At 48.1% G+C, this 13,070-nt stretch overlaps 1 protein-coding gene across 2 annotated transcripts in view; it reads left to right on the top strand.

The window, feature by feature from the left end:
• Tet3 (tet methylcytosine dioxygenase 3) overlaps positions 1–13,070 on the top strand; it is a 94,210-nt gene that overhangs the window by 65,823 nt on the left and 15,317 nt on the right. For both annotated transcript variants that reach the window (XM_055596391.1, XM_055596392.1), the window contains exons 4-5: positions 4,410–4,500; positions 10,560–10,653. In XM_055596391.1, the coding sequence (XP_055452366.1) occupies positions 4,410–4,500; positions 10,560–10,653 (185 nt within the window). The remainder of the gene's footprint in view (positions 1–4,409; positions 4,501–10,559; positions 10,654–13,070) is intronic.

Raw genomic sequence — 13,070 nt, 5'->3', positions numbered from 1 at the left:
TGTGTGTGTGTGTGTGTGTGTGTGTGTGTGTGTGTGTGTGTGTGTGTATGTATCTGCCCTCAGAGGGCATCGGATAACCTGGAGCTGGAATTACAGGCAGTTGTAAGGGTGCTGGGGGTGGGGTGAACTCCGGCCCTCTGGAAGAGCAGCAAGTGCTCTTAAACTCTGGGCCATTTTCAACTTGTGTTTGTTTGTTTGTTTGTTTGTTTGTTTTTTTCTGGAGGGGGGAATCGAGAGCCAGTGGGAGGTGGCTTTACATTTCTAACTATGTATCAAATAATTTTACCCAGTTGTTCCAAAATCAAGCGTTGAAAATTTCATCTCTCCCTGGTGTGAAATGCCATGAGGGTAGCTTGTGTGGGTCATGTGTCTGTCCAGCAGAAACAACTGCTTTTTAAAGGGAGTAACTGTGTGTGTGTCTTATATCTATCGTAAAACAGAGTATAACGTTCTATACAAAGTGAATATGGACTTAGCTTATAAATTTTTTTTATTTATTTTATGCAAATGATTTTTTGCCTGAATGTATGTCTGTGAGCCACATTCATGTTTGGTGCCCATGGATGCCAGAAGAGAGCATCAGATATCCTAGAACTGGAGTTACAGATCGTTATGATCCTGCCTGTGGGTGCTGGGAACTGAACCCAGGTCCTCAGGAAGAGCAGCAAGCGCTTTTAACTGCTGAGCCATCTCTCCAGCCCCCTAGACTTTTAACAGTTTCACATTATAAAATTGTGGCTTTTTGACTCACAGGACAGCTTGTAAAGCCTTCATTTACAGTTCCATGAAAATGTATAAAAATGAATGCCCACATCCCCACCATATACTTCAAGATCTAGGCCATGCCTGGTCCCTCGGCTCCTTTGTTCCCCTCCCATCCTTTTCCTGTCCCTGAAACCCCAGGAAACCATTGTCTTGACTACTGTAGCAATGCCATTCTTGCTTTTCTTTTGAAAATGGCATTTTCTGAAGGTCAGAATTCATTGTTTGAATGTCCCGTCTCATTTTGCCACCTCTGTGTGGATTTCTAAGCAGCATGGTTTAGCCACATGTAGCTTTGAATATTTAGATGGAGTCTGGTTTTGCTGGTTCAGTCTTGGGCTTCGGTCCCTCACTGTGGTCTTGTGGTAGTAGGCTGTGGCTCTCCGATTGAAGGTGCTCACTCGATGTCCCAGCTGTTTGACTGTTATGTTTTCTTTATCCATTCCACTGTTGCTGGGTTTCGAGTATATGTTAGCCAGTGTGTGCTGTTAAAGCCTAACCACACACTGGACAGCCTAAGCCAGCATTCTCACAGCTTATCAGCTGAAAACCCCAAGGTTGATGCGCTCAAAGAGCCGGGAACTGGGACATAGACTCTTGTCTGATGTAATTCACCTAGTCCGGAGCAGGGAGCAAGCAGAATAATTCAGACTTCTGTGCAGGTGTGGGTGTGATCATGTGTGCGTGTGTGGAGGCCAGAAGTCAATCTCCAATAACTTCTTGGTTGTTCCCACCTTTTTTGTTTTGGAGACAAGGTCTTGCAGTGAGCCTGGAGCTCATCAGTTTGGCTAGGCTGGCTGGCCAGTGAGCGTGCACACAGGCACACCACACACCATCCCAGCTCCCTAAGTTGTGGTTATAGACACTAGTTGCCATCCCCAACTGCTTCATGGTTACTGGGAGCTCACAACTCAGTTTGCACAACAACTCCTTACCCACTGAGCCACCTCTCCAGACTGTGTCTCTTGGAAGGATTGTGCAAAGAGAGAGCAAGAACACAGGCATGTAGATGCTCTCTGGGTAGAATTATAGCCAGCAGTGCTCAGTATGGATGTCAGCAACTGAACCCTGATCTCCTGCATAAGAGATCTTAACTACTAAGTCATCTCTTCAGCTCGAAGGCTCACTTTCATGGCCTAGTTACTTCTTGGAAACCTCACTTCTTGACGTCATCACACTGGGGTTCAGACTTGAGCTTACCCGGTTGGGCACAGCCCTTCTAACCTTGCACATTGCTCCCACTTTAACACTGCTAAGAATACTGTGAAAATTCATACATGTTTTGATGTGTGTGACAGAATTTCTTAGGAAATCAGATAACAAATGATGACTTGAAACAACATTTTACTCTAAAGGGGTGTGTGTGTGTGTGTGTGTGTGTGTGTGTGTGTGTGTGTGTGTGTGTCACTGGGGTCAGAGCACAATTTGTAGGAGCTGTTTTCCTCTTACCACATGGGTTCCAGGGATCAAACTCAGGTTATCAGGTCATTGAGCTATCTCACTGGCCCCAGGTTTTACTTGTTTAAAAGAGAACAACAAACTTTCTTTTTTGTAATTAATCATTAGTAACTATTAATCTCATGCACCTTAACATACTGCCATGTTAACTGTCTTTTGTAATCGCCTACTTTTAGGAGTGAAAGACTAGTGTTGGCACCCTACTCACGGGGCTCCCAAATCCTCCTCAGTGGGCTCCGTCAGTTTCCTTCCTCTGTTGCGCATAGTTGTCTCCTTTGACAGGAGCCGAGCTTACCCGCCTTAAGTATGTGTGGCTCACAGTCTGCCTGTCCCTTGCAGTATCTATTCAGAACACCTGTCCAAAGTGGTTATTGCTCTTGGAGTCTGATTCTTTCACTTTGAAAATTTCATTTAAACTCATTTAAAAGGGTACATGAGTCAACAGTTCGTTTTATTTTAGCAGACAAACCTCAAACAGCATGGAATTAGCCATTTTAAAGTTAGTGATGTGCGCACACTGTACAACCAGCTCTGGCTCTGCAATACTTCCCTGCCCAGATGAGACCCTGTGTTGGCTAAGCTCCCACTCCGCCTCTTTCCTTTCCAGCCACCGTTCTCTCTGTGGTTACACGTTTATCTTTGGGGAAATTTGCATGAATGTCATCATATCGTGTGGGGTCCTTCTGGCTTCTGTCACTTAACAGTGTTCTCGGGCCTCATGAATGTCAACATGCATCAGTACTTTGTTTCTATTTATTTTTAAATTTTTATTACTTTTGGTTTGGTTTGGTTTTGGTTTTTTGAGACAGGGTTTCCCTGTGTAGACTTGGCTGTCCCGGACTCACTTTGTAGACCAGGCTGGGCTCGACCTCACAGACATCAGCCTGCCTCTGCCTCCCTAGTGCTGGGATTAAAGGGATGCACCACTACTGCCCAGCTTTTTATTACTTGTTATGATGAGGAATATGCAGTTGCAAAGGTCAGAACTTGCTGGGGTCAATTCTTTCCTTCTACTATGTAGGTTCCAGGGATGAACTCAAGTCTCCAGGCCTAATGACAAGCACATTGACCCACTGAACCAAATTGCCAGCCCCAATTCCTGTTTTCTTTTTAACTATGGTAAAATATATCTAACCAAAAGTTGCCGTGTAATCATGTGTAATTGTGCATGCAGTTAGGGTCATTAAACACATGTGCTGTATTCTTCTCACACCTCTGTCTGTTTCCAAAACTTTTCTGCCACCTTAAACAACCCCCCTGTGCGCGTAAACAGTAGCTGCCACTTGCACTCTTCTCAGCGCTGGATGACCTCGTTTGCACCCTGTCTGCCTCTTCTAGATAATTCATTTAGCTGAATTCTTAATAGATTTGTAGTTTTGCTCTGAGACAGGGTCTCTTGTAGCCTGGGATATTTGCTATGTAGCCAAGGCTGTCCTTGAACTCCTGATCCTCCCAATTACTGGGGTTCCAGGCATGCATCCATGTCCTTGCTGTGTTTGGTGTGTTTCACTGAGGTTTGTCTATGAGACAGCAGTATCAGAACTTCATCCCTGCTTGTCCTGAGGGCACAGACCGGTAACTTACCTATACCTACTCAGGAGCCTGAAGCAGGAGGGTTTCAACTGCAAATCTAGCCAGGGTAACGTAGCAACACACTGTCGTAACATTTTCTTTAAGGGGCCTGGGACTAATACCTCAGTGGTGGAGTTTTTGTATAGTACATTTAAGGTCTTCCATCCAGAACTGCATGCAGGAACTTCCTCCTTCCTGGGGCCAAGTGATGCTCTCCTGATGGCTTTGGAGGCACCACATTTAATTTATTGCCTTGTCTGTTAATGGATACTTGTGTTTGGAGGTGCTACTGCTGTGAACCCTGGAGTTTGGTTCCCTTCTGTGGTGGTTCTGGGGTAGCTTGCTGACTCTTTAGGTTTATTGGCTGACGGTGAGCTGAATTCCAAATGGTTAGACCATGGTCTTGACAACACTTGGTTTTATCAGATTCCTAAATTTTACCATTTGGTGGGTGTGTTTTGCGCATTTAATTTTACTGTGTATTTCCTCATACGGGTTGAACACAGTCTGTACAGCAGTTGGGAACATACTTATTAACTTTCTGTTAGTGGTTTGCCTTTCTGAATTAGTGTTGCCTAATTGTCTCCAAATAATGCTTGCTCTTGGTATTTCTGCAGAACAAATAGTGGAGAAAGATGAAGGCCCATATTACACTCACCTGGGATCTGGCCCCACAGTAGCCTCTATCCGGGAGCTCATGGAGGAGCGGTGAGTGATGCTGACATGAGGGAGAGTGGGGCGTGATGGTGGAATGTGGATGTCGAGCACCTGAGTCCATAGGATGTGCCAGAGGGCACCGGGGAGAAACCCCACATCTGGATGGTGGCAGCTTCAATTCAGGAACCTCACACCCTGTCCTGGGTTTCATTCTGTCTGTAGGTCTGCCCTCCGTGTGCCCCACCCCTTCCCTTGTTCCCCAAAACAGCTCTATTGAAGAAGCACTGCTGTGTGGTGTTCTGTCGTGCGGACTTAGTTTCCCACAGCCTGATTTCCTGGGATAACTTTTCTACAGTGTTGCTTAACACGCGCCTCATGCCCTCGATGTCCCGCAAAAGGACTGAGCTCACGTTCTGTTGGCATCAGGGGGTTTCTTGATTTCCCACCCCCATGGAAACTATGTCGTAAGTGGGGTCTGCCCTGATTTTCTGGATTCTTGCATATTTATCCAAGGAGCCCTGAAAAGACTCTGGGTACTTGGGGCCAGGGTTCATGTGGCTACAAAAGTGGGTCAATTGTTTTTAGGTCACTTTAAGACTGAGCTGAGTTATGGCTTCTTTGTTGTTGTTGTTGTTGTTTGCTTTTTTGTTGTTGAAGGTATCATGAGTTTACCAATTCAGTACTGAATTGGAGTGTGGCTTTTGTTTGTATTTTGGTTTGATTGTTTTATTTTCCAAGACATGGCTGTCTTGGAATTTAGTCTGTAGACCAGGCTGGCCTTGAACTCTGAGATCTGCCTGCCTCTATTTTTTTTGTGGGGTTATTTAACAGCTTTTTTTTTTTTTTTTTTTATCTTTTTTGAAGTTGTTCACATAAAGACTTTTTATAGGGTTGTTGTTGTTGTTTTGTTTTGTTTTAAGACAGGTTTTCTTAATGTCTCCCTGGCTGTCCTAGAACTCCCTATGTAGGCCAGGCTGTCTTCAAACTCAGCACTCCATCTGCCTTTGCTTTCTGAGTGCTGAGATTGAAGGCATGTGCCACCATTCCTGGCTCACAAAGAGCTTTTAAGGTCTGCACAGGCTACAGCAGGTGGTAGTACTGAGCTGCTGTCTTTTGAGTATGGTGTAGCTCTGCGGCGAAGCTCGCAGATGCTGTAGCTGGCAGGTCCCAGCCTGATCCTGTGCTCACCGCTGAGTCCCCTTGGGGCAGTCATGTGACTCAGTTTTCTTCTCTACGAAGCAGAAATGCACAAGGACACAGTGCAGTGTAGGAGTGGTGTGGAAGCGGAAGTGTTTGTTACGATGCTCGGGAGAGGGTGGACAGTCTTTGCCCTGTGTGCACTGCTATTTTCAAAACCGGCCCTTAGGATGTTCAGTAAAACAAAAGCAGGGGTGCTCCGCCTTTGTTTGTGCATATGCATACCGTTTCTCGGAAGGCTCAGTGGCTTAGGCTCTACAAACATGTCTTCTGTGTCAAGGGGAGCTGGGCTAAGCCTGTCAGTGCAGCAGGGAACAGGATGGAGACTGTATCTGCTGTAAGCTGAGCTGGATGGAGGTCACTGTTCTGCACCCATCATTCTTCATTCCCCAAGCCATCTGGAAACGTTTCTATGCAAAATAACCATCAGAAAAGCCATTTGATCAAAGACCCACTCTAATGCAGTCCTGATTTAAAGGGCCCCGCCTGAGCTGAGGAAAAGAGACTTAGATTCCTGTGTGTTTGTAGGCCCTTGCTGTGGGCCTCCTTGCGTGCCTGCCACAGTTTGCAGACTGCACCAGGCCACGTTTGGATGATGACTTTTATTTTATTGCTGGATTTTGTTTTGTTTTGTTGGGGTGGGGTTAGTTTGTTTGAGACCGTTTTGGACAGCCCAGGCAGACCTCAGACCTCACTGTGTATCTGACACTGGCCCTGATCGCCTAGTTCCCCCCCCCCCGCCTCGCCTCCACCGCTCAGGTGCTGGGGTGAGCCGCCACTCCAGGCTCCCCAGTGCTTTCGGTAAGGGAGTGCGGTGCTTTGCTCGCTCAGGGTTGAGCTGGGAGAGTGGGATTTTGGTTTTAGTTCCATTTGGTTGTACTCTTTTGGGCAGAGATGTTAAAATTTTTATATAAGATTCCCAGACAGCTCTCAAAGTAACTTTTAATTTTAGTAGAGTATCTTCTGAAACAAGGATTTGGAGGGAGCTGTGGTGTTGAGATTGTAGACTTTCCCTCCCTGCCTGAAAAATAACAGCCAACTATAGACTCTTCAGAAATGGATCCAAGGGAGGGACCCCCACTCCCAGATCTGGGAATGCTTGCTTTTTCCTCAGCAAGGACCCCATGAGTCATGGAGCAGGTTGTGCCTCCATCTTCATATTGGCTGCCAATGAGTTGAGAGCCAGGGCCCACTCACCCCACCCCAGGAGGACTGTGAGGGCTCACCTTTGTGAGTCTGTCTGCTCAGGCGCCCCTGATTCTTGCTGACATGACCCTTTGGAATCGCTGCTAATTTGGTTTCCCATATGACAAATTATTCCAGGCCCATCTCTCAAACACACAAAGCCTGTGGTCACATTTTGCATAGCAGCTGATCTCTTTCCTCTCTTTTCTGAGTTTATCTTATAGATGTCTTATTATTCTGGGACAAGGAGGGAAGCATTTCTCATGAGGGTGTTATTTGTGGCTTGTCCCAGCTGACTTTGTCTGTGTCTCTCTCCACTTCTTCTTCAGGGGACGACTGTATTGTTGGGTTTGACAAAGTCTGGGAGGGGCACTCGCTGACATCAAGGAGGTTTTGATGGCATTTGGCTATAGGGTACAGATCTGGAGGAGGAAGCGGAGGTGAAAGCAGGTTCTAAAATGTCCCAGTGGGATTGTTTTATCAGGTCCTGGTACTGACAGAGTTGGTTGTCAAGGTCCAGTCTGGGGGTGGGCCCCCCACAGAGCCTTGGGGTTCTGTCAAGGAAAGGGTTCTCTGCAGCCTGGCATTGCAGAGCCTGCATTGCTCATGGTCCTTTCATTTGGGGAAGACTGATCTCATGCACATGCTAGAGCCAGCCCTGGAGAAGCCCAGGTTTAACGCTTCTCAAACTTGAGCAGGAGTCAAGGTGCTGAGGGACTAGGAAAGCCCAGGCAGGGCACCTGCCCATTCCGAGTCTAGATGGGACCTGAGAACCAACCTACCTACCTACCTACTGACTCCCAGTGAGACCTCCGCTGACGATCCTGGGCCAGCCTTTAAGAACCACAGGCCAAGTTGTTAGCTGTCCTCGAGAAGCTTCAGCCCGTCCTTGCAGACGCAGAGTCTAGTTTACACTCTTCACGATAGGGCAGGAAGAAGACATCTAAGGAGAAAGAACCAGAGGAGTTGATTGTCAAGTTCTGTTCCTTAGAAGTAAAGGGGCCAGCAAGATGGCTCAGTGGGTAAAGGCCCTTGCCCTCAAGCCTCAGTGTATGTAATCTTAAAACCCTCATGGTGAAAGGACTCTCCACGTTGTCCTCTGACCTCCACACATACACCATGGCATGCCCCCCTCCACCTCCCCAGAGGAACAAAAAAGCATCTAGCTGGCTAAACAACTTGGCCTTTCTTTATGCTCTCCAGCTCAAATTCTGAGGGGCTTTCTCAGAAGGACAGGACAGTGGGGAAGGAGCTGGTCAGAAAGCCAGCACCAGTGTCCTCAGCTCACCCTCCTGTGGGGAACACGATATCCCTCTCCGTGAGAGCTGTGGCAGCCTTATGCTGGGCCCTGACAAGAATCCCTAACAGACCTAGGTCCCAGGCCTGCCCTTGGGGGCTGTGTCCTGATAAAGCCTGTTGAGCTGAGACTTGTCCAGGCACCAAACAAAAGCCACGCTGTCAGGTCTGACTACAGAGGTGCTGAATGGTGTCTGCAAGCGCTTCCTATAAGGGACCGGCATCCCTCAGCCTGCTAACGTGGTCAGAAGCACATCCCTTCCCCCCACCTCCCTAAGATCTGAGCGAGATAGACAACTTACCTCAGTGTTGAAAAGAAACTCTGTTTCCTTTTCAAACAGGGAAATGCAACAAGGAAGCTTTTTTGAAAAAGACATCTAGGTGTTGGCGGGGCTCGCTGTATGCCTGTAATCCCAGCCCTTAGGAATCTAAGGACAGGAGGACTGGGTTCCTAGGCCAGCCTCGGCTACATAGTGAAACTGTCTCAAAAATATGTATGTTGGAAAACCATCAGTACAGAGTGGGGAAAGCACTTTGGCCGCTGCTTTTTCCACAAGACACTTTGTTAAAGGCAAGGGGTGTGTGTGTGTGTGTGTGTGTGTACAGAGAAATTACAGACCAAGAGCAGATTAAGGATACCAACTTTTGTACCACTGAGCTGTATCCAACACCAATGCTGTTGCTGGGTTGGTTCTGGGGTCTAATGAGTCATTGCGTGGCGCAGATAAGATGAAAAATGGGGTGTCTTAAAACTGCTGACCTTGGGATGGCAGTATGTCTTATTAAATGGCTCACTTAAATGTCCTGATCAAACTGAATTCACTATGGAATACAAGGATATTTTTATTTAATCTTTTTAGAAAACTTGTCCATGTTGGAGCTTGAGATGGCTTAGCAGAGTGCCTGCTTTGCAATCACAAGGACCAGAGTTTGGAGCTCTGCACCCACAGAGCAAGCCGTCCAGCCTACAAATGCCTGTAATTCCAGCTCCAAGGGCTTCTATATTCTCACAGGGGTGCAAACTCATACAGACACCTACATACATAGAGTAAATCAATCTTTTAAAAAATATCATGTTTGTAGACCAAAGGAAAAAATGCTTAGTCATCTGTCTCCTTAGATGTTAAAGAGGCATTGCCTAAGTTAATTGAGGGATGGCTAGTTAAAGGTCCTAGATCCTAAAGGGAGATCCTCAGCACACTCTTCAAAGGAAAGAAGTCTGTGTCCCGTACTGAGAGATGGCTGGAAACTCCCTCAGTAAAGCCCAGGGTGAGCAGAGACGCCCATAGCTTGTCAGGAGCTCAGTCAGTAAAGGGAGACTAGAAGAGTGCACAGGCCAGGATGGCAAATAACCCTGTGTGCAGAAGATTTTGAAAAGTTATCAATCAAAAAGAAGATGGCAGCCAGGGGTGGTGATGTATCCAATTAACTCCAGCACTCAGGGAGGCAGAGGCAGGCGGATCGCTGTGTGTTCGAGGCCAGCCTGGTCTACAAAGTTAGTCCAGGACCATCAGAGCTACACAGAGAAACCCTGTCTTGAAAAACCAAACCATAACAAAACAAAACCAACCCCAAAATAAACGACCAAAAAAGATGGCTTTTATACTGTTAAGAAGTCTGCTGAGTTCCTCCTTCATGCTTGGCGCACTTTAAGTAATGCGTGTATACTACCAAGCCAGGGAGATAGGGCTGTCCCTACCATCCCTGTGTCTGATTTACATATGAGAAGACTGAGGCCTAGACAAGCTCTGTAACTTGGCCACACTTATGTAGCTAGACAGTGGCTGCCTGATCATTGGCAGCCTTGCCCCATGTCTTTGTGTGATCCATGTTCATGGTCATAGTTGTGTCCATAAGCATGGTGTGGTGGAGTAGATGACATCAGAGGCCTTTGTCTTTGTCTTTTCCTGAGGCCTAGCCTCCCAGGAAGAGCGCGTGCGCAGGGCGGCCTTGTCCACTGTGTGCCAGCCCCTGCTTGGCGGGCACTCTCCTAACACCCTTGCCTTCAGATGGGATGGTCATGAGAGGTCAATAAGCTATGCAAACACATTGTTTTCCACTTGTATGCTGAGTTTGTAAGTAGTTAATCAGAGGTCCTCGGCCAGCAAGGCTGACTGCAAATATCTGTGGGTTCTTGTGACTTCATCAAGGGTCAGAAGTAGTCAGAGGCTGTTCTGCCTAAGTGTCTCTCTGCCTGAGGACAGAGACAGGCAAGGACAGGAACAGAGGAAAGGATGAGCCAAGCCTAGGAGACTGGGTGTAAGCACTGCAAAGCCTATGAGCACAGAGTGGCTACAGTTTCAACCTTTCCCCTTCTCTGTTTGCCCCACAGTAGCCAGAAGCCTGGGCTGAAGAACCCTGGGGCCCTCCCTCCTGACATTGCATGTTCTCTGGTGTTCATTGTGCTGATGTGGCTTCTGTCTCCTCTCTAGGTATGGAGAAAAGGGAAAAGCTATCCGGATCGAGAAGGTCATCTACACGGGGAAGGAGGGAAAGAGCTCTCGAGGCTGTCCTATCGCCAAGTGGGTGAGTGTTGGCACACACAGCTAAGTGTGCCTGACCATTCTTGTCCCCTGGGCCCAGGTTGCAGCCAGTGCAGGGCAGATGAGTAGGAAATAGGCAGAGACAGTGACCCTGTGGCAGCTGATCGTCTTTGTCCTCCTCACGTGCCAGCACCAGGCATTCTGTGCTGTGGGAACTGTGTTAATCTTTACTGTGTGTGACCTCTGGGTAAAGACTGTAGCTGTAGGAAGAGAGGACCTGGGGATGCTGCTGGCCTGGCCCATTATTAGCTACCCCATCCTCAGGCCAAGGATGTTGGCTCCTCTTTTTATATGTGGCCAGTGTCCTGGAAGCCAGGGAAAACACTGATGGCTGACCTCCATGAGTCAAGCTGAAGTGGTGTGATGACAAGGCTTGATTCTTACCTGCCTCTGAGCAGGGATCCTAGGTGCCTGCCTGGGCAGGGAGAATGTCACTCAGCCTTGACCTTCTGGCCCACTCACAGCTCTTGAAATCGTGGGTGTCTGCTGCTACAGAGCTGGCGGAGAGTGAGCTGGGTTCTTGGTAGCTGGTTCATGTTCGGTGGCCTAGGCACCCTGGAGGAGAGGTCACAGAGACCTGGAGACAAAAGATTTAACCAAGAGACAGCTGTGATGCTACTGTTGCAGGAGTTGAGGGAGGGACTGGCTGAATGTTGAGGCTGGGTTAGCCTGGAACACAGACATGAACAGGGCCCCGAGCATTAAGTGGCCCAAGGAGGAGAAGCACTTCTGGTGAGGAGGGCCACAGGGGCAAAGGCAGGAAGGCTGCAGGGATGTCTGTGTGGCTGACTCGGATGTCACCTGCCCACCCACCATCTTCCCCGGGCCCACCCCTTGCCTCCGCATCTCCGAGTTTAATACAAATAACACATCTGAGCTTCAGTCACCACATACTTTTTCAGCACTTCCCAGCCATTGTTGTAGAGCTTTGCCCAGAAGAACCCAGTGCTTCTTAGAGACGCGCAAAGAAGCGCGCTGCCGCCTCACCCATGGGAGGTGGCCGTTGCAGGAAAAGGTCTAATGTGCAAGGGAGGCGCCTCTTCAGAGAACCCACCTGGAGAGTGACACCAGCCACAGGGAGACAATGAGCAGAGTTTGGCCAGGGACCACTGTCATGTCAGCATCTGCGGACACATGTCAGGGCCCTGGCCAGGAGCCACGCAACCCTTCAGAGTCTTGAAGCAGCAGTTGGCCTAGTGTCCTGTTTGTGTGCTTCTGAGTTCCAAGACACGACTTCAAAAATGATAGTTGATTGTTGGCAGGACGTGGAGGATGACATCATTATGTCCCTGCCTTGGACCAAGACCTCATGATCGGGGCTGTGTGTCGTTCAGCATGCAGGATGTTCTGTCAGTATTTGCAGGAGGTCATGAAACATGCTGCCACAAACAGAACACCTTGAGAGCACTGCCAGTCGGCAGTTACAGTGCGTACGAGTCTACGTACGTGAGGTGCTTCATAGGCAGGTTACAGAGACAAAGTGCAATGCTGAAGGGCTGGGAATGGGGCTCAGTAACAGTGCTTGCCTAGGATGTACAAGACCCTCGCTACAATTCTTGGCCCAATCAAAAGGACAACAACAAAACAAAGTGTAGGGTTGGCAAGATGGCTCAGTGGGCAGAGGCACTTGCACCTGGTCCCGTCCCTAGATCTTACTAGGTAACAAGGGGCAGAAATAGCTGCTAGAAGTTATCCTTTGACCTGCGTGGGCATGCCCAGACACGCTAAATAAAGGCTGAAAAAGAAAATTTTAATTAACAAAAGTGATCTCAGAGGTTGAGGCGCGTCAGAGCTTAGGGAGTTGGAGCATTGCTGTTCCATGAGTGAAGTTTCAGCCTACGGGGGTAGGAGTGGTATGCCAGTGTTCTCAACCTGTGGGTCCTGACCCTTTGGGGGTCAAGGATCAGTTACCCTGCATATCGTCTATTCACATTACAGATTAATAACAGCAAAATAACAGTTATGCAGCAGCAACAAAGCATTTATTTTATGGTTGGGGTCACCGCAACATGAGGAACTGTGTTAAAGGACCGCAGCATTGGGAAGGTTGAGAACCAGTTCCCTAGAAGACATGGCAGCTGTGAGACTTGGTAAATGAGCCGACAGCCACCAAAATACATGCCAGACACGGCAGCTTTATGTTATGCTTATTTTACCGTAGTACTAAAGAGTGGGGAACCTGTGGCTTTAAAAGGGGAGATGGCTCGGACGTTCAAAGTTCTGCTGCTCTGATGGGGGCTCCAGCTGTACCCATAGGGCTCACAAAATCTCGGGAAGCGCGCAGATACATGCACATAAGTATTCAAGTGAAGAAAATCTTCAAGTTTTTGGCCAAGTGCAGTGGCACGTGCCTTTAACCCTGGCACAGGGGAGGCAGAGGCAGGCAGATCTCTGTGTTTT

This window comes from Psammomys obesus, unplaced genomic scaffold, assembly GCF_907164565.1.
Source record: "Psammomys obesus unplaced genomic scaffold, mPsaObe1.curated_primary_1811, whole genome shotgun sequence".
Classification (NCBI taxonomy): domain Eukaryota; kingdom Metazoa; phylum Chordata; class Mammalia; order Rodentia; family Muridae; genus Psammomys; species Psammomys obesus.
Note: the sequence above shows the minus strand (reverse complement) of the source record. Positions and strands in the feature narration are given on the sequence as shown.